Here is a 20,854-nt window from a genome sequence, read left to right on the forward strand (position 1 = left end):
GACGAGAGGGCCACGGCGCTGCGAGGTGGGGCGGAGGACATGGACAGTTTTACCCCTGTGACTGGGGAGGGGCAGGACACGTACTCCCTCCGTACATCGTATTCCAGAGCCAATTAATTTCAAGAATGACTGATTTTTTCTATTAAAATAATATTTATTTTTATCTTTAAATCATTTTATTATATTACCATTAAAAATATATTGAGTGATTAGTCTAAGCTTGTTTAGCATCATAATAAATAAAAAATATATATCTGATCAAATTTGAAATTGGTTGACCCTCGAAATGCAAGATGCACACCTATATTAGAAGGAAGTAAACGACGATAATGTATGAAAATTGAAAAACAGAGGTAATTTAGTTAAAAATGTTCTGGGACCTCCTAGATTTCAGCCAAATTACAGAACCGCCTTTTGTTGTTAGATTGGGGTAGGTGTTCGATATTGGTTGTGTCCATTCGTGCAATCCATCACCATAGTTTGCATCACACCGATCGGGTGATTATACGGTGAGAAGTTAGGGCCTTAGCAAGAACATGTTATGTCTAACAGTACCTCCTTCTAAATGATAAATTAACTCAGTACCAACAAGCTATGGTGATGCCCTGATGGGTATTCTTCTAGTTTTAAAGACATCAATAAATCTCCCTCTACGGATATGTAGATGTTATTCTACTCTACATGAAGTAATTGGTTAATCGAGTACAACTAATTTTGACCACATCGTTCTCGCCTTTTTGAAGATATGATTGAAATGAAATACAAGCATGATTCAAAAGTGGAAGCGTGAAATGCACTATGCTCCTCTTAGTCCTACCACAGGACATTCACGACTCATGGCATCAATGCTCATATCCACTAGAGCGATTAAACGTTAAGATTAAAATGATTAGAACATGGACCTTTTCAAGTTGTAGGCATGAGCACCACACATTCACCCTCCAATTCCATTGCTTGTCCTCTGCAATGGAGAGGGTGATCCCCTACTACTTTAAAACAAGGAGAGTTTTACGAGAGAAAACAAGAAAAAAAAGAAGAATACTATTAGAGGGAAGTATTTACTTTTCGCTCTATGGATAACCAAGGTGAATTCCTTCCTAAAATTGTGTCTACATCTTTGTAGACTAGGTAGAATTCCTCTAAAATTGTAATTAGTTTTTGTCATCCAGAAGCTCCAATACATGATTCCTATTATTTCCATAAAGAAAGGAACACTGATCTAATTTCTTAAAGCATGCAGTCCATCAAAGGCATGAACCGATAGTGGAAGGTGAAAGAGATCCTGGAGATTGGATTCGTTGACTTTGCTCAGAGTGGCCTTGTTATGGGCAAAGAAGTAAAGTCCTGAATGAACCTTATTAAGGACTTCCTTTCTAAAGACATTGCTAGACTCACCATTGCAGAGTGAGATTAAAGCAACTCCTTTATAAGCAAGGGTTTCACAATATCTCTCCATCAAAAGAAGCCTTTTCCAATATGAATGGACAATTTTCCCATTGGAATAATGTTTCTCCAACACCATTGAAATACAGGGGATGCCTTCCTTGTTGTAGAGCTTATGGAGATTTCTCATAAACAAAGCCTCATCTTGGATTCTCAGATTTAAGATTCCTAAGCCACCTTCCGCTTTTGTGGAAAAATACATAATAATACACTGCGTTACTGTTACAGAGTTTGTTCCCTGGGCAACTAATGTTACAGTCTTACAGCCTTATATATAATATAACAGCAATATATATCCGGACTGAATTTTGTGCCGCCGCGTCTGATTTAATTACCGCTACTACTGACTGAACTTCAACTCTCTCTCTCTCTCTCTTCCTTCTCAGATCCTGTATGCTATAGATATATATTTATATATGTATGTAATAAAAATAACAAGTTTCCTGCTACGTACGGTTCTTCTTCTCCGATGGATCCATCATCCGGCCGGCCGGCAACCAAACGTCCTACACCGGCCCTGATCAAAATAAACACGACGACGTCCTCGCTCGCCGCCGCCCGGCGGTGGCTGTACGTGTCTCAGTCCTGTTGTTTGTTGAGGAGGTCGTAGAAGACCGCCGGCTTCTTGTACCCGTTGGCGCACGCCTGCTGCGTGGCGAAGGCCACGTGGAGCAGGGTGGCCTCGGACCATGGCCTGCCGATGAGCTGGAGCCCGATCGGGAGGCCGCCCCTGTCGTACCCGACCTTGACGGTGATGGCCGGCAGGCCCAGGAAGTTCCCGGCTATGGAGTACCGGACCAGCGCCGCTGTATGTTGCATTGGTGGATCGTCAACGGCGGCGACGACGACGGCATGAGCAGAGAGTCAGGACGGACAGGACAGGATGCAGTACATGGGTGCAGGATCGGTGTGGAAGAATTAATTCACTGAAAATGCATATTATACCTCCGTTTATGTAGTCCAGCTCCCCGGTGTTGAGTGCGTCGTCTTGCAGCGTGTAGGCAGTCACACTTCAGAGAACCAAATTAAAGGAGTTTATATGTGAATTGTGGAGTGAGCAAGTGAAATAAGCAGGAGACGTTCCACAGCTGAAGAGGTAGTGTAGGTACCCAGTCATCGGCGAGACGATGACGTCTGCGGTCTTGAAGATCTGCTTGTGGAAGAACATCTGACGGTTCCTGAATAATGCACAGCACATTTTGTGTTTTTGTTCAGTTGCAAGAAGAAACAGTGAGTGCTCCGGGAGGCCTAGAAAAAAAATGTCACACCCCCGCGTCGTCCTCGCGAGGCGACTCGGGGGGCGACCCGCCGCCCACCGCGAGAACCCTCCTCCTGGCACCCCCTCCGGTCGCTGCTGCTGCTCGCCGACGAGAGGTGGCCGCGCTGGGCCTGTTTCAGCTGGTATTAAAGCCGGCTGATAAGCCGGTCTTTGGCTGATTTGTTGTGAGAGGAAAATACTGTAGATTCTAGCTGATAAGCCGGCTGATAAGTTCAAGCGAACAGGCCAAACGGCAGCCTGCTGCAACTTCCTCTCCCATCCACTGTCCCTCCTCCCCGCTCCTCCCCCCATCCCCGACACCTTGCTCCTCCGGTGAACTGCTCGGCCGACGGGGCGGATCCGGGCCTCGCATGGCCGGACCTGCCGTCCTCCGCCCCGGATCTACGGCCTTTGCGGCTGGTGGCGCGGCGCTTCTCCTCCATCTCCAACGCCTACCTCCTCCGTCGAACCGGCCGGCCGCCGGGGCGGATCCGGGCCACCCATGACCGGATCTCCCCCCTCCGCCCGGGATCTACCGTTTTGCAGTGGCTAGGGGCACGGCGTCTACTCCAACTCCAGTGTACGGCGCGTCGTGCGGGCGGGGGAGCCTGGCGTGGGGGGTTGCATGCGCGGAAGCGGTGCCTAGCGCGCGGAGGTGGTGTCTAGCCGTTGGTGTCGCGGCCGGCCCCTTCCTGCGACTGTCCACCCTCCTCAGGTCTGCGCCGTGGCACCCATCGGTTCTTGCGCCTCGTGGGGGTGGTGCCTCCAGATGCATGGAGCTCCGGGCGAAAGCTCAGTCCGGTGGTGGCCGGGCGGACGACGGTGACACCTTTGGCGCCACATACCTCCCTGGAGGCGTCGTTTACCGAGCCCCATGCTCCTATGCCACCGGTTTCTGGGCGAAAGCCCGGCCTTAGAAGTCTCTAAGGCCAGCGGCGACAACGTCCATGCCACTGCCATGGGCTTCCTCCCATTCCTGAAGGTGTCACTGAAGAATCGGTCTAGATCCTGCCGCCGGTTCCTTGAGGAGTCCCTCGCTGTGCCTCTTGCGCTTCATTTCCACTTGCTTTGGTCTATCCTGCAGCTATTGACCTTGCCTGGTTTGTTGTCGTGGATATCATAGCGGATGCTTCCCCGCTACTGCTTATCCCCCCGCGGATGCTTGGCCTCTGGTTGGTTCGTTGGCGGATGCTTTGCCATCGTTTGGTTTGTTGACCGATGCGTTGACGCCGTTGTCGTTGGCATCCTCTCTGGAAGATGCTTTGTTGCCAAGAGTGACCTGGCCCTTCCACCGCTATGGATGCTTTTGTCGTAGTGGGTGTCTTCGTTTCTTCCCAGACGGATGCTTGACCACTGGTTGGTTCGTTGGCGGATGCTTTGCCGCCGTTGGGTTTGTTAGCGGATGCTTTGCCGCTATTGCTGTAGGCGACCATTGCGATGTTATATCATTTTTTCTTACAGGCTCAGTTTGTAGGATTTAGGTGTCATGGGTAGTCGCCATCTTTGGTATCTTTTTTCTTGTTCTTAGTTTCTACTCCAGGTCACTCATCACTAGCTTGGTGGTTTGTAATCTGTGCTATGAGGGTTCTCTCGTAGCTGTGTCGTGTAATTCTCTATGCTTAATAAAAAACGGGATATATTCCCCATCGCGAAAAAAAGAAGAAACGGTCGATGATCACTGAGTGCAATTGCAGAATCAGTGTCCTCAGCTAGCTAGCTAGCTCACCGGAGTCGCTGCGAGTTGAGGTACGCCCTGCTGCTGAAGGAGCCGTAGACGCTCAGCGCCACCCTGGCGTCCCAGCCGATCTCAGACCTCTTCCTGCCGCCACAGATCACACACACGACACCGTCAGCAGAGCTCATCGGAGGTCAGCGCTGGTCAGTTCGCATAGTAAGATCGACCGGTTGTGAAGAGCATGAGCTCCGATCCTTACAGGTTGTCGAGGTATTTGGCGAGCGACGTGGTGCACTCGGAGCCGATGGTGACGTAGTGCGCCAGCCGCATCTCCTCGATCTCCGGGATGGTCACGTCCACCGTCTATACATACATGTGCAGTGCAGGCACCAAATTCCATGCATGAGATCTCCATCGTGAGAGTTTCCGGCGATCAATGAATCCATCACAGGCAAGCAAAACCCTCGTCACTGGGCGTACCTGCCAGCCGTAGTGCGCGTGCAGCGCCTGCAGAGCCTTGTCGCAGCAGCTCCTGATGTCCTCAGCGCTGTCATTGAACCACTGCATTTTTTGGTTTTTTTGCCGCAGCATGCAGCGTCAGAACAATTTGTTCATGGTAGACGATCACATCCTTGGTCTCATAGTAGCTAACCTTTCCGTATTTGGCGAGCTTGATGTTGCCAATGGAGGGTGTGGAGCTGAGCTGAGGAAGATTCAGTTCCGGCTGCAGGTAGCACTCTCCGGTCAGTCGGATGATGCAAACAGTGAGATCAGGTTCAGAGAAAGAACAGAATTGGGATTTACCCGCAAGTAGGACGGCTGGGACTGGTCGACGATTGCGGAGTAGCTGAAATGAAACAAGACAAGGATGCATCACAAGGTTATGTTTTTTTCCCCTCTTCGGACTTCAGATGGTGAGCAGTGGATGAATGCGAATAATGATGAGATTCAGTAATAACAATTGAAGAAACAAAGAAACAAGCTAGGCGTGGTGAATGATGACTGACGCGATAAAGGCGTCCTCGACTGTCCCCGCCAGGATCCCCGGCATCCCGACGGTCCAGTTGAGCGGGAGGACACCGGCGTTGGAGAGGCGCCCGGCGGTGGGCTTGAACCCGACCACGCCGCACAGCGCCGCCGGCATCCGGACGGAGCCTGGAACGAATTGACGTACGGCGTGCATGGTTAGCTTCGATGTTCAGTGTCAGTTAGTTGTTGCAGCAGCAGAGGAGATGGTCTGACGACACGCACCGCCTCCATCAACGCCGAGCGCGACGGGGCAGAGGCCGGCGCAGACGACGGCGGCGGAGCCGCTGGAAGAGCCCCCCGCGACCTTGCTGGCGTTGTACGGGTTCCTCGTCGACCTGCACAAAATGAAAAAGGTTGTCGTGCCCCTGGCCCGGAACGTCTGATCGTTACAGTAGTGCAGCACAGCACGAGCACGAGCACGTACCCGTGGTGCGGGTTGATGCCGCTGGTGCCGGCGCCGAGCTCGTGCATGTTGGCCTTGCCGGCGAGGATGGCGCCGCAGGCCCGCAGCTGCGCCACGCACGCCGCGTCGGCCTCGCAGCGCCGCGCCGCGCCCAGCCACCGGGTGCCGCCGGTGGTCGGGTACGGCAGGCAGTCGATCTCGTCCTTCACGCCCACCAGCACGCCATCCAGCGCTGACAGAGGCGCCCCTGCCAATTTTTTTTTAAAAAAATAATAAATAACGCCTCATACTAAAAAATATATATTCTCACTTTACAATAGTAAAAAAATTAAATTTAACAAAATATATTTAAAATATTATGGTACCTAATAAATACCATTAAATTAAGCGTAAAATATACCCATAGTCCCTAAACTTACAAGCCATAAAGTTTCAAATTTTTTTTTAAAAAAAATTCTAGATCCCTAAACTTGCCTGCCATTGGTCCAAATGGGTTTCAACTACATGGCATGGTAACTCAACATTGTTCTAATTAAACTTACACGACCGTGGAGTCTCAAGCTTCCAACATTGCATGTCTAGGTTAAATATTTGCTAAACGAGCCACAGAGGTACCTAAAACTTGTACCTTGTATGACCGTTTAATAAGATTGGGGATCCAAATCTCCGGTTCTGAAAGTTAGGGACGCAGATGGTAGTAACATACAAGATTAGGTATGTTGTATGGCCTGTTTAGCAAGTTTGAGACCTAGATATGCAATGTTGAAAGTTTAGGATCTATATGGAACCACGGTACAAGTTTACCTAATGAACCCAACATCTTAGATTCATATCAGCACTGTGTTACTATGCCATTGGTGTATATGAAACGGTCGAATTTTTTTTTAAAAAAATTTGAGACATAGATAACACGACCTTCTAAGTTTAGAGACCGCCAATATGCAGTTAACTCTTAAATTAATATGAAATATTGAAATATGTTTTCATAATAAATTTACGAGGCATAGATGTTGATAGTAATATTTGCATAAAATTGGTCAATTGTCGCTACAATCACAACCAGGCCTTGTTTAGATTGTAAGTTTTTTCACTCTCTCTCCATCACATCAAATCTTTGGACACATGCATGGAGTATTAAATGTAGATAAAAAAAATAACTAATTACACAGTTTGATTGTAAATTACGAGACGAATCTTTTGAGCCTAGTTAGACCATGATTGGACAATAATTGTCAAATACAAACGAAAATGCTATAGTGCCAAATACTGATTCCTAACCTCAATCTAAACAAGGCCCACAACGAATTTTAATCAATCAATTATTATCACAGCCTGGGGCTGGCCGACCCTGACTGACCTACAACTGCAATCGACTTGGATCGACGTTGCTGTACCAGTACTAGCAATCTGCTCCGACTTGAGGCTACTAGCGTCCGTCCAGTAACCGGCCGGCAGGTGGTGGCGGCGGCGGCGCAGTGAATGCGCGAGACTTGAGAGCCGCGGATACGGATGGAGCAGGCGAGCTCGGATTCAGTACTGCTTACGCCTGGCAGCGTCAGGAATTCAGGATCAGGCACCAGCAAACTGCAAACGTCAAGGCAACCAACCGTCTACAACTCTCCCTCTCTCTCTCTCGTGTCTCTTGCATTGTCAGCGTCCCGTTTCCTTCTCTCCTGGTATCCTACGCCTATCATCGCCCTATTTGTTTGGACTGGTTTGGCTTATAAGTCATGGCTGAAAGTACCGTTGACTGGTTTGGTGTGAGAGAAAAATACTGTTCGTTGGCTGATAAGCCATAGCTTATAAGCCAAATACGACCGAGCGAACAGGTTGCATCCCGTTTCTTCTTGTGGAATCAATCAAGTGCCTCTTTCAAAAGCCAATTCAGAGAATTCAGCGACTCCGTTCCTTGTACTACACCCCTCATTATGGCTGCTAGTTACTGCTTGCTACCGGCAATGGAGGCTGGCGCCGGTTGCAAGCCAAGAACTACAGACAAACTAGTGTACTACAGTACGTCAGTACCTACGTATACGTACAGAGTTTGGTGGGTACGGCTAGCTAGGTAGGTGTCAAAATTGAAAACTCAATCCATCCATCTTCATAGCAGAGCCAGCCACCAAGAAAAAGCTAGCTGGACCGACCAACCGCCCTGTTCCTTTGAAGTTATTAGCCTGGCTTATCAGTCATGGTGTAATGTTTTTCTCTCGTAACAAATCAACATCAAGTTTATCAGCCGTAGAAACCATCAGCCAAATAACTTTTTTTGTTTGGTTGTCGACAGACGACAGCAGCAGAAATGCTATACTTTTTGTAGTACTATTCTTTTTCACCCATCAGGAGAAAAGAAATATAGCTGTGAGTATACGTTACCTCTCTGGTACCTGAGGGTGGACTCCTTGGCCTGCCTCATCACGTCCTCGGGGTCGCAGCTGATGAAGAAGGCCATGTTCAGCTCAGGGCCCGAGCTCTGCCTCACTGCCTCAAGGAACCTCGTCGCCACCTGCAAAGATCATAGCCATCGCTGCATCAGGACAGGGACCGAAGAAGGAAGGAAGGAATCGATCACCTGGCTGCACGTACAGCTCGACGCTGTGGACGAAGAATGAACAAGAACGCATGACATGCGCGTGATGATCACCTGGACGGGCGTCGTCTCGCCGGACCTGTACGCGTCGGAGAAGTCCCGGACGGTCCAGCGCCTGAGTCCCGGCCCCGCGTCGGCGGCCAGCGTGGCTTCCAGCCGCGCCGGGAGCTGCGGGAGGCAGCCGACGGCCTCCTGCACCCGCTCCGCGGCCGACAGGTCCGGCTTCGTCAGCCGCACGTTCTGCTCCGGGATGTCTGAAACAACCACAGTGCGTTTGGTCGGTCGGTCAGACGCTCAGACAGGGGCGGCAGACACACAGAATGGCAACAGAAGCAAGCGCGGCTGACAGACAGGGTCAGAGGCAGAGCAGAACCTTCCCAGCTGTGCGTCGCCGTGAACAGCGGCGGCTCCGGGATGTCGGCGTCAGAGACCAGCTGCCAACAGTGGATACATTCGGTCAGAGAAAGACGGTGAACTCTGCAAAACTCTCTTCTTGCTCTGACAGACTCATTTGTGTTACAAAAACAGTGCAAGGGAGGGAAATTCGAAACGGAACCACGGTGCCGTTTCCTGTTATGACGATGGCTGCTGTCTGCTGCTGCGTTCACACTTCACAGGCAGGCAGAGGCAGGTTGCGTCTTGGTCAGACTTCGGCCAAACTTTGAGTTCGTTTGACGGAAGCGTTGGCAGAAAAGATGTTTGATCGATGCTTGAATTCAGGGGAGCAACGAAAAAAAAATCAAGGAGGGAGAGAGAGATGAATTCGCACCTTGTTGATGAGGTTGTCTTTCTTCAGGATGTAGAGCACGATCGGCCCGACGATGGGCATCTCCAGGATCCACACGAAGATCTTCACCAGGAGCCCGGCGACCCGAGGAGCTGAAAGATCGAGGACGAGGGAAAAAAAAACTCTGAATTCTCTTCTACTCCAAGAACTGAACTGAATTCAGATCAGCAGAATTATGAACTTTCTTCTACTAGTAGAATAGAACGACTGAATTCAGAACACCAAAGTTCTTCGGAGAAGGAAGGCAGGAGCGAGCAGACAGACCTTTGACATTGGGGCTGATGTAAAACTCGTCGCTGCCGGGGCCGAGGTCCACGTCGGCGGCCGGCTTGTACACCTTGGGCGGCGAGCTGAACATGCCCATCGGCGGCGACAAGAGCGGCAGGCAGACAGGCAGACGAACTCGCAGGGGGTGGACAGACAGGGACTACTGCTGCTTGCTTTGTCCGTCGCCGGGCTGTTCGTTGTGTGATCAGGCTGGCCGAGGATTGGTGCTTTTATACGCCGGTAATGGCGAGGAACAACGACGACAGGAACGAGGACGATCGATTTCTTTTTCTTGGTGAGGAGGAGTTAACCCGGAGGGGGCAGAGGACGAAAAGGATACAAGACGACGACGGGGAATTGCCAGAGGAGGCCGAGATAGAGTGAGACTGGGGTAGGAGACAAGATTGTATATGGCTTGGACTCATCTCATCCAGTCTCTACTGGCATTTCTTGTTGCGATTCTGGAGGAGGGCACCATCAGGGAGACGGTTGCCGTGTTTCCAACGGTATCTTCCGCCACAGGGTTTTGTTCTGTCACCGGCCATAACGATGCAATAATCTAACTAGCCCACGTCATTTCATCTGTTCTTACTTACCAAGGCCTCATCACCATCATTAGTTAAATATAACACCATGCTGCGTGCACAAGTTCGGTTTTGCAGGACAGGCCGCTGGAGATCACTAATTAAAGTTAAAGACGAACTTGCGTGTAATAACACTGTGTGTTTGCGCGCGATTGTGTAATAAGTTTTTTTTTAAAGTTACAAGGTGTCGGTATCAATCAATACTTCTAACGAAGTTATCAACCAAGTGTGTGGAAGAAATATATACTATGTAATCAAGGGATTTGGATGCGTCAATAATGTCAATTTGAAAACGAAACTTAGTTTTTTTTTCCATTCTTCTTTTGGATTGGCATGTTTGGATCAAATAAAAAAAACCGTACTACAATAGCCTCAAGGATGGCCGCAACTGGGTCAAATTTTAAAAAACCGTACTACATTAGCCTCAACTCTCAAGGATCCATGGAGTCGGCACTGTTAAGGGAATTGATTTATAAATTTTGGTTACGTATATAAAAAAAATTGACTTAAGATAATTCTAGAAACCGATTTATTCAAGGACGAAGATAACGCTGAAGTTATCTCTCATCAGTTATAGCAGACACTTGGGTAAGTAGACAATGAAATCCCTTCATTTCTTTTCTCTATTGGTCCATTGAGACTAATTTCAAGGTAAGAAGCATGCACGTTTTCATCAACAAATAAGAAGAGTATAGAGTCAATGTAGAATTTAATCGGCCAGATTAGATAATCATCTGGGTAGGCCCAAGTCGTTGCCGAATTCAATCGATTGGTCACTCTCTCATGCACCAATTTTACATCCTAAAGTTGGTACTACCTTGGTCCTAAAAAACTTTGGCCTAGGAGAAAACTAAAATGTCAAGTATCATAAGTGTTGGTCAAACTATCATAATTTTTCTCCTATGTCAAGTAAAATAATTTTCTCCTATGATGTCAAGCCTGGTTTATCATAAATTTATCATAAGTTTTGGTCAAACTATCATAAATTTTGGTCACTCTCTCATGCACCAAGCATGGTGCAATATACATAACCACATCTAAGGATGGCAACGGGGACCCGATACCCGATACCCGACGGGTATTTGATCCATTAGGGGACGGGGATGGGATCATATCTTTACCCGCGGGGATCTAAATGGGCAAGAATCCATACCCGACGGGTATAGCGGGTACGGGAACGTTCCCTGTTTACCCGTCCCCGTTACCCGTTGGGGAACCCGACTATTTGAGCTGTCATGCGAGTATTAGGCCCAAAGAAGCTCAACATAGATATTTTGGTCCAAATCTGAACAGTCATATATATAATTTGTGTATTCTAGGAACCCTCGTTCAATTTTTCCTCATCATCTCTGCCAGCAGCACAAGCATGCCTGTCTCACAAGCGCTCGTGCCCCTTGCTTCCTCAGTTTGGTCTCTCTACCACCTTTGCTCGTCCTCCTCGCAACCTCGCTCCTTCTCTTCGGCATCTCCGAGACTCCGACACTTATACCCGGGTGAAGAAGAAACGTCTCCGATTGCAAAGCTGCGACCCCAGGTGTCCTTGTTTATCGGGTATGCAGTACCCGTCGGGTATCTGTTACCCGACCGATACCCGACGGGTACGGGGATGGGCAAGAATCTATACCCGAGACAGTTAATGGGGATGGGGACGGGATGAATTTTCCGTAGCGGGGAAGAGAACGTTCCGGCGATACCCGACGGGTATATACCCGTTGCCATCCTTAACCACATCTCACGCACCAGACTCATTCCAACTTGTCACTTCACCAAAACTGTGCACATTCAAGTATTCAACCCATCACCTCTCACGTCACACTCTAGACGAATCAACAATCGTCAATAAATAAATGTCGCCGGATTTTCTATCTCAAAGGTCACAAGCATGCCAAAAAAAAAGGGTATTCTAGAAGCTAAATAAACCATGAGAAAAAAAAGCAGAGCAAAAATTGAAGAAAAGGATGCATGGGAAGATGATTCAGCTAGCAACCAACCAACTAAATGTTCCAGCCATTGATTGGGCTTGCTTGTATGCCCATTTAATTCACCTCCTCCCCAAATCCATCACTTGCAAGATGGTTAACCCAAAACCACAGTGCACCTATCCCTAGTCCTTGAGCATTAACTTGCCTCCCATGATTAAACCTTGTACTGTGCTCACCCAAAATGGAGGCTAATTATATGCTTGTGGTGCTGGACTTCTCTTTTTTTTTCCTATGTCTGCTATTGATCTGGTTATGCAGCTATTGATCGATCATTGATTGCAAGCAGATCCAGGGCTAGCACGGGAGTGGTGGTTCTTCCATGATGTGTGTGCCCTAAGCCTAGGCAAAATACCCTATACCCATTACCCATACCCGAATTACCCGGACCCGAATTACCCGAATCCGAGGTACCCGATCCTAAATTCGGATAGCGATTTTGATTACCCGAAATTAGTTCGGGTAATTCGAGTAATATCCCTCGGTACCCAAACTAACCGAACTACCCAAATATTTGTCCATGTCTTTGTATTTATCACGTGCTTTTAGTTGAACACTTGAACTTATCACTTTATTAGAATATAATTATCTCTGTTTGAACAAGTGACTGTAATATATTATTCTTTACAAAATGCTATTGAAATTCTATACAAATTACTGCTGAAATTATATATAAGTTGCTACTGAAATTTTATGTAGTTTGTTGTTTTCTGTAAATTCGGGTATATCGGGAATACCCGAACCCGAATTATCGGGTACCCGAAATTGCGGATAATATTTTTTCGGGACTAATATCGGGTAGTAGTTTTCATTACCCTAATTTTGAATTACCCGAATTACCCGACCCGAAAAAATTGGGTAACCCGAAGCCACTGTGCCCTATCCAATCCCTGTTGTATTATGGAGTGGCACTGTGTGTATGGGCTTCATCAGGGGCATTTGCATCGTATGGTGTATAAAGGCACCGGTACTCTAGCTCTCCGGTTGTGAATGCTTGTAATGCTGAAGATATGCAAAAGGATCGGACATCATGTCAATGTAGTACTTGTATTTATGGATGAAACAACGATAGAAATTAATTTGTACAATCGTCAAAGTACCATAGGCCTATATTGTTTTAAGATAATTGATGAAATTCTAGCTTCATTAATCTTCTTCCGAGGATGCATCAAGCCAAAGTTGTTATAAGAATGTAGCTATAGCTACAAATACCAGTACATGTAGCCTAAAACATTAGAATGTCCAAACATCATTGATGTATATAAGAAAACTAGAATAAAGACAAAAGGAGAAAGAGAACCCTCCACTTTGCAGATCAAGTAGTTGTCCTTTGTGCTTTCTTGTTTTGTAAAGTCAACCCATGATGATCCATCCTCTAAAGTCAATTCTAACCCGTGAAAAAAGTTATTACTCTATCAGTAGTTAATTGAAAATTGGCCATCAGACTAACATGTAGATCTAAGCAAATTGAGTTCGGGCTCGGCTTGAGCCCGACGGGTTTTGGCCCACCCACAAGCCTCGGTGGACAGGGCCTACACACAGATCCTGTTGCCTACAAAAATTTCTCGACCTAAGCCTAGCCCAAAATATTTATTTTAGCTATGTTACACTATAAACTGCAAGGACAGCTCGCCCTAGGCATGAGCTTGACCCGAAAAATCATTTGATTCATTATGAAATATAGTTTCATAATAAACCAATTTGGAGACGTAAATGTGAATACTATGCGCTGTAAACATGGTCAAACTTAGATAACTTTAACAAACACGGATACCATAGTTGCATTATTTTGTGAACAGAGGGAGTACTACCGCTAAGAGAGAGAGAGAGAGAGAGTAAAAATAAATGAATCTTCAAATCCGTAGAAGTATAAAGTATAAAAATCAAAATAAATACGCAATAAATAATCCAGTTGTGGAAATGAAAGTCTGTTTTGAACTAAAGAGTTAGTCCGCCATGCTATGGATGAAATTTGTAGTATAGTCAAGTTATAACTTAAAAAAAACATGGTAGAACAGATCTCCCAAAAAAAATTGTAAACAAATATAATAGCACGTTGACTTGGATAAGGTGGAGACATGTTCATGTTATCATCCATGCAAAAAAGAGAAACTAATGATCATTCAGTGCCCACCTACCTCATTCCGGTTGGCCACGTTTAGTTCCCAAAAAGTTTTCCAAAAAGTGCTACAGTAGCCATTACATCGAATCTTGCGATACGTGCATGGAGCATTAAATATAGACGAAAAAAAATTAATTGCACAGTTTGGTTGGAAATCGCGAGACGAACGTTTTGAGCCTAATTAGTCCATGATTGAACACTAATTGCCAAATAAAAACGAAAGTGCTACAGTAGCAAAATTCCCACATTTTCGCGAACTAAACACGGTTCTTATAAGTCAACCACAAGTGACTCAGTTATTGCAAATTGAGTGATTTCCCCAAAAGTTATCCTATGTGCCATATAGCCGAATTATTAGGTGGATGTAGATGTAACGTACAAGTACTCGATCCTTTTCTTTTACATAAGGAGCGTAGCATACAACATATATAAGAGGGTGTTTGGTTCTTTAGTCGCTCCTAAAATTCATATCACATCGAATGTTTAGATACTAATAAGGAGCATTAAATATAGATTAATTATAAAACCAATTACATAGATGGAGGCTAATTTGGGAGACGATTTTTTAAGCCTAATTAATCTGTCATTAGCCATGTTTACTGTAGCATCACGTTGTCAAATTATAGACTAATTTGACTTAAAAGATTCGTCTCGCAAATTAGTCGCAAGTTCTTCAATTAGTTTCGTAATTAGTCTATATTTAATTCTCCATGCATGTGTTCAAACATTCGATGTGACAGGAATTTTAGGAGTGACTGCTGGAACCAAACATGCCTTAAGATTTGAACTTATTAGTCTTTGACTAAAAGTTTTAATTTAAGAACCTGTAGATATCATTAGATTCATATTTAAAACAATTTCATATAATATCAATTCATAGTCATGAACATTATAATCATATATGAAATATATTATATTAATATTAAATATGAGGTTGGAGTCAAAAGCTAATAAACACAAAATAAGACTTGTTCACCAAAGAATTTGTTAGCATCAAAGGACCAAGGGTATCCCAAGTTCCTGTCATGTGGGTCTGGTTTTGGTTAGATAAGCTCCAAGCGGGGTCGCGTAGGATCCCCAATATAACTGAGCTTCGAAACGAGGAGGTTGTGCACTTCCGTAATGAACCTACAGTGGTTGAGGGGCCCACCTAGTCGCTTATACAGCCACGGGCAGGCTAGGCCTACCACGTACAACACATCTACAACCTCGCAACTATGCTGAAGGCTTTGCACTAAGAGAAGGGTTCTGAGGTCCTCTTTGTCTCTTTGGCATGGCTTTTTCACTGGTTTCTCCACCGATTTAACTAAAAGTCCTATCAAATAAGGACACACAAGAACGACTTTTGAAGCCGAAATCAAGCTAAAAAAGGACGAAGTCAAAGCCGTTTTAGGCCCTGTTTGGCTTACCCCATATTCGGTTTGTTCGGCTTCTTTTTTCAGCCGGAACAGTGTTTTTCTCTCACAACAATTCAGCCGGAACAATGTTTTCAGTCAGTTTCAGCCAAGTTTCAGACCAGCGAACGGGGCCTTAGGGGCAGAAGCTGAAGCCACTAAAATATGGTTTTTATCATCTTCTCTATTTCTGGAGAAGCCCAAACCCTACCAAAGAGGGGCTGAGTTTGTGGACCCTGCCACTACACGATCTGCCTTGCTAGCCATCAGAGCTGGATCATGGATACAATAGTGCAAGAACACTTTTGCGGCTCGTCTTCCTACAAGCCAGTCAAAAGGGGATGTGCAGAACCTGCATAGGCAGTAGCCACGACATGAAGAAGACACAAAAGGAGGCTGGTAGACGATCAGGGCTCACTGAGCATAGACAATACACGGTGAGCCCTGTTTATTGTTATACCCTTAGCTTTTGAGCTAATAAGAAGCCAGAACCTTCCTAGGTAAGGTAATGTAAGGCCAGTACATATAGTTTTTGTTTAATATTATTTCCAAAACACAGTATCAACATAGACATTACCCTATGTACGAATGCATCTAATAGTCTGGATTAATAAATCTTAAAATTAATAAGGCCATCACAATCGCCTAGCCTTCAATGAGCATGTCGACTATACCGCTGGACGAAAATGAGAGCACCCACGTCTCACTTATCAACTGTACTTATATAATATGTCTGTGTTATTCTATCAACTTTAGGGCTTGTTTAGATCCATGTTACCAATAGTTAGCTGCTAAGAGCATCTCCAAGAGTATCTAATTCTTTCTTCTCCAAAATATGGTGTTTTCCAACTCCCAAAAATATATTGGGAGCAATAAATAAAGCCATCTGCAAAAATTTCTAATAATAATTCAACCCAAAAATAGAAAAAATTCAGTCCCACACACGGTTTTGTTTGCGGCAGTTTTTTTTCCCCGCGCCAGATCATTCCCTCCGTCGCATCTACATAGCCGCCGCCGACCTGCACGCTCCAGTAGTACTCCCCAGTCTTCCAGAGCTTGGCCAGGCGTTCATTAACACGGGAGCACTCCCCAGTCTTCCAGAGCTTGGCAGGGCTGGAGTTAAGGTTCGCCCGAAGGAGACCGGGCAGTGGCTTGGATCCACACGCCGCCAGTGAAGGGAGCCCCTCCGCCGAGAGGTTCGTCAGATCCAAACGTCGCCAAAACTTCTTGCGTGGGTGCGGCAGTGGGGTGTGCTGGCGCTCAGGCACGACCAGGACGGACTTGAGCTTGGCCATGGACACCTTTCCGGTGGCCGCAGCCCCGCCAGGTCCTGAATCGAGCGCCGAGTGAGGTGATGCTGCTGCCGTTGCAGATGAAAGCGAGGTGACGGAGCGGCCCGACGCAGTGCAGTCTTTAGCAGGGGAAACAACAGCGGCTCGTTCGGCCCGTGCTTCCCCCGCAGCTCCCAGAACGGGCGGCCGAGAAGCACCAGGAGGCTTCGGATGCTCCACAGGGGCGGATCTCGCCGGATCAGGTGGCATCGTCTTCAATGCTGAGTTCATCGTCGGCTTTGGATGCTCCACGGGGACGGAACCCGTCGGATCCATGGGTGTCGCCGTCTTCGAGGCTGAGCTCATCGTCGTCAGGTGGGCAGCCATCGCGTCAGCAGCCTCCGCATCAGCTACGTCCATGCCCGGCGCAGCACCATCAATGTCTTCCTCATCCCAATCCACAAGCTCCACTTCAAAAGGATCCTCCAGATCTAGCACCGATGGTGAATTACTGGAGGCAGGGGAGGTTGGTGGTGCCAGATCCGTGGGTGGGACCTCTGGATCCAGAGGCACAGGCTCAGAGGTGGGCTTTTTGGTGGCCGCCGGCGCCGGGGTGGCCGCCGGCGATGCTGGGTGGGGGGGGGGCTCTCGAAAATCTTGCATTGTACCGATTGCGGCTCCTCTGGCGGAGGCGTGCAGGGCCTGCCCTCCTCCAGCTGTCGCCGAGCTTGTGCGGGATCGCCCTACTCAGGCCACCGCGGAGCCCGCGTGGAGCTCACCCTCCTCAGGCTTGATCCAGGAGAATAGGAGATCCATTCAGCATAGGATTTTCAAAGCCTTTATACAAACTAGTGGACATGCCCGTGCGACACGCACATGGATATCAATATAAAACTCATTGATAAAGGATGACTTACAGTTAGCACTAAATTATGTTTTTTTAGCTGTTCTAGAGGAATTACAGTTGATCAGATGCATGCTCAATGGCCGCTGTTCCAGGAAATCCGCCGCACCTGTGAAGTGCTAGGGCCGGCGTAGCGGCAAAAAGGCACCCCACAGGGGAAAGAGTGGTGAAGCCGACCAGGTGGCGTATGCCGTGGTGTCCTGCTACGACTGCCGCTTCAAGCGGCGTTGCCTGGCGTCATCATCCGCTCGATGTTCGTCTCGGGTTGGGACGTTAACCACAGGCGGCGGTGCCATGGGGAACGGCGGGCAGTGGAATCTCGCCGCAGTCGACCTCTCCCGCTGGCTTGCCGCTGCCACGCACACACGGGATGAGGCGCTAGAGGACCCTCTGTTGGTGACCTACGTTTTTTTAGCTTGGCAGATGTTATGCTCATCATCAACAGAATCATCAGTAATAAGATTTATTTGTGGAAGTGTGTCATGAACACTTGATAGTAATGCCATTGCCTTACATGAAGAAACGACCCGTATGAATAATAAAACAGGAGAAATCCAGATTATCAAATAAGAAAAATCCCAACTAAGGTTGTTCAAAATGCCATACCTCACTCAAAGGATGCATAATATTTGTGCCACCATCAGCAACAAAGTTTGCATTCATCCAATCAGTTGCACTTGCTATTGCTTTGTCATTTTCTTGCTCTAAACAGGAAGAGATATTTCTATCATTATAGTCATGTAATGTTGCGGGTTGCACAAGAACACCACCGGACAAAACACACGAGTGAACCTACACATATCAACAAAAAAAAATCAAATTAGGCAAAGGACAGAATATTCAGCAAGATTATAAACTTTTATCTGCTGAATATCATGATGAGCTAGATTCGCAAGATAGTTTGGCATCGGCCTGGCCATCTCATCTGCTTTCTGCAGCGCATTGGTAAAGTACTGTGAGTGCTGGTAGTAGCTGATCAGCCTCCTCATTGTCTCTGAAATTGCAATCTTCTTGAGTGGATCATCAGATCTTTCAAACTACATATGTGGAAGGAGTGAAAAAATTCAGTGAAGACATGTACACCAACATGCTAGCTAGGGAGAATACAAAATTTGGAAACTCATTTGTGTTCACCATGTCAAAATCCGGATTTATGCACCTGAGAAAATGATCTTATGGGTTACACATCTATGGGCATGGGAACTCCACATGCCTCGAGCTCCCTGACGAGATGTCAAGGGAGGAGAAGCAGACCTTGGTCAAGGTCATCATAATCAAGATGGGGCTACAGGACTGTGCCAACACATTCATCAGTAACTGGCACCTGAGAGGCAGCACAGTGGCACCGAACAGAGGAGGGTCAACATTGCCCTGGAGATATCGATGAGGCCTAGGTTGCTCTTCCTAGATGAGCCACCAGCAGTGAGGTTTTCAGACACTTTTACTGTCTATATCTTTTATCCAGGGGAACACTACTTTGGAAAGGCCTCTGAGGCTTGTGAGGTAACGATCTAAGATTGGGCATCTTGTTTGTATGTACTCCTTCCATCTTGAAATACAAGATATCGAAGGTTTAAAATTTGGCGCAAAGTATAAGGTATCATGGATTGGTCAACACAAAATGACACATATAATTGGTAGCCGACAGTAAAAAAAGAATAAAAGGCAAAAAGAAAAATAGAAACAAGAACCAACAAAATGCCACCCACAAAAATTAGAACAAAATAATTATTGTACCATACATTCACCTATTTTAGAAAATCCAACCCTATGTGATACTCCTTCCATCAGTGGTGACGGTAGACACTATTCGAAGAAGTAACATGCTTCTCCAATTTCAGAACAACAACCCTGTAAGCAATGTCATGCTCTCTAATTCTCATGTAAAGTGAAAAATGAGCTAGATGTATAAAGAAACATGTCAAACATTTCAAATAGATAATATTGCAGATAAGCCCAAGCACAAACTGAGTTCAAATGGATTTTTTTTCTTGGAACTATATGGTGGTGCTTACAACTAACATTAAGTTGAATGGACCATTTCAAATAGATAATACTGTAGATAAGCACAAGCGAAATTGAGTTCAAATGAAATTTTTCTTGAAACTATATGGTGGCACGGTGCTTATAGGTAACGTAAGTTGAATGGATCATTACAACATCATTTAGAATAAAAGAACTTGTAAATAACAAATTTGTAAGTTATCCTAGCATAACGTTAACATAGTTAAGCTCCTTGCCATACTCTATTGGAGACAGACATATTAGTCATCTATATAAGTAAGTTGCACTGTGCAACAATACACGAAGGCTCAATAAACAAGAACTCAGAAATCCTACGTGCCCTGGACATCCTCCACTCATGTTTATCTTTCTCATAGCACGAGAGATGCCTGCATTCGTGCCGGTCACCTTTGAAGCTTTTATTGCCTGTTTGTATGGAAAGGTAAGGCAAGTGTATAATAGATTATGCATTTTCTTGACTAATTACAGTTTAAATATTAAAAAAAATTCACTATCATTCTATCACAATAAAAAGCAAAAAATCCGAGTGTCAGATCAAATAATAAAGCAATGCACCAATAAACAGATCACAGATGGATTCTCTCTTGTGATCCACACAAACTGAGTCCTGCTCTTTCGGTTAATCAAGTATTATATATGCCAGTGTACTATTTATAGCACTTGAAAATTAACAAATTTGACATGAACAATAGAGAGTATGCAGCACAACAATAGAGAGTATGCAGCAGAGGAGTAGCACTTATCTGTTGGAGGCTATGATTCCCTTGGTGACTTTGCACTGGTGGATCATAGATAATGCTGAGGAACATATTCAGATTTACATATACCATAAAAATATTTCCTACAGGTCATCCAATTGAACATTGATCTTGTGAGATTGCGATAAAAATAGGATTTTCAAAGCCTTTATACAAATATAGCGCACTGGTGAAGTAAGGATTTTTGTGGTGCTGATGCCAAATGGAAAAGACAACCATACATATAAGAATCCTAGCTAGTTTATACAGGAGTTTTTTTAAGCTTTTGTACAAACAGACGGGTTGAGCAAGGAGTTTCATACTGTCCATGCCACATACGCAAAAGCAATTGCATATTCAGGCTATACGAATCTGAAACATACAGAAAA

The 20,854-nt window shown here is 46.0% G+C and overlaps 1 protein-coding gene across 1 annotated transcript; it reads right to left on the reverse strand.

Moving 5' to 3' along the window:
• Positions 1-1,275: 1,275 nt before the first annotated feature.
• Positions 1,276-9,897, reverse strand: LOC136505427 (fatty acid amide hydrolase-like). Its single transcript, XM_066500583.1, has 16 exons — positions 9,447-9,897; positions 9,165-9,274; positions 8,769-8,829; positions 8,450-8,649; positions 8,182-8,311; positions 5,830-6,055; positions 5,628-5,740; positions 5,384-5,531; positions 5,181-5,223; positions 5,029-5,100; positions 4,857-4,937; positions 4,636-4,739; positions 4,428-4,520; positions 2,553-2,621; positions 2,389-2,453; positions 1,276-2,249 (listed from the first exon to the last, which is right to left on the reverse strand). Exons 1-16 carry the CDS (start codon positions 9,544-9,546, stop codon positions 2,023-2,025), a joined length of 1,842 nt encoding a protein of 613 aa, XP_066356680.1. The 5' UTR covers positions 9,547-9,897; the 3' UTR covers positions 1,276-2,022.
• Between the last annotated feature and the right edge of the window lie 10,957 nt (positions 9,898-20,854).

This window comes from Miscanthus floridulus, chromosome 14, assembly GCF_019320115.1.
Source record: "Miscanthus floridulus cultivar M001 chromosome 14, ASM1932011v1, whole genome shotgun sequence".
Lineage (NCBI taxonomy): Eukaryota > Viridiplantae > Streptophyta > Magnoliopsida > Poales > Poaceae > Miscanthus > Miscanthus floridulus.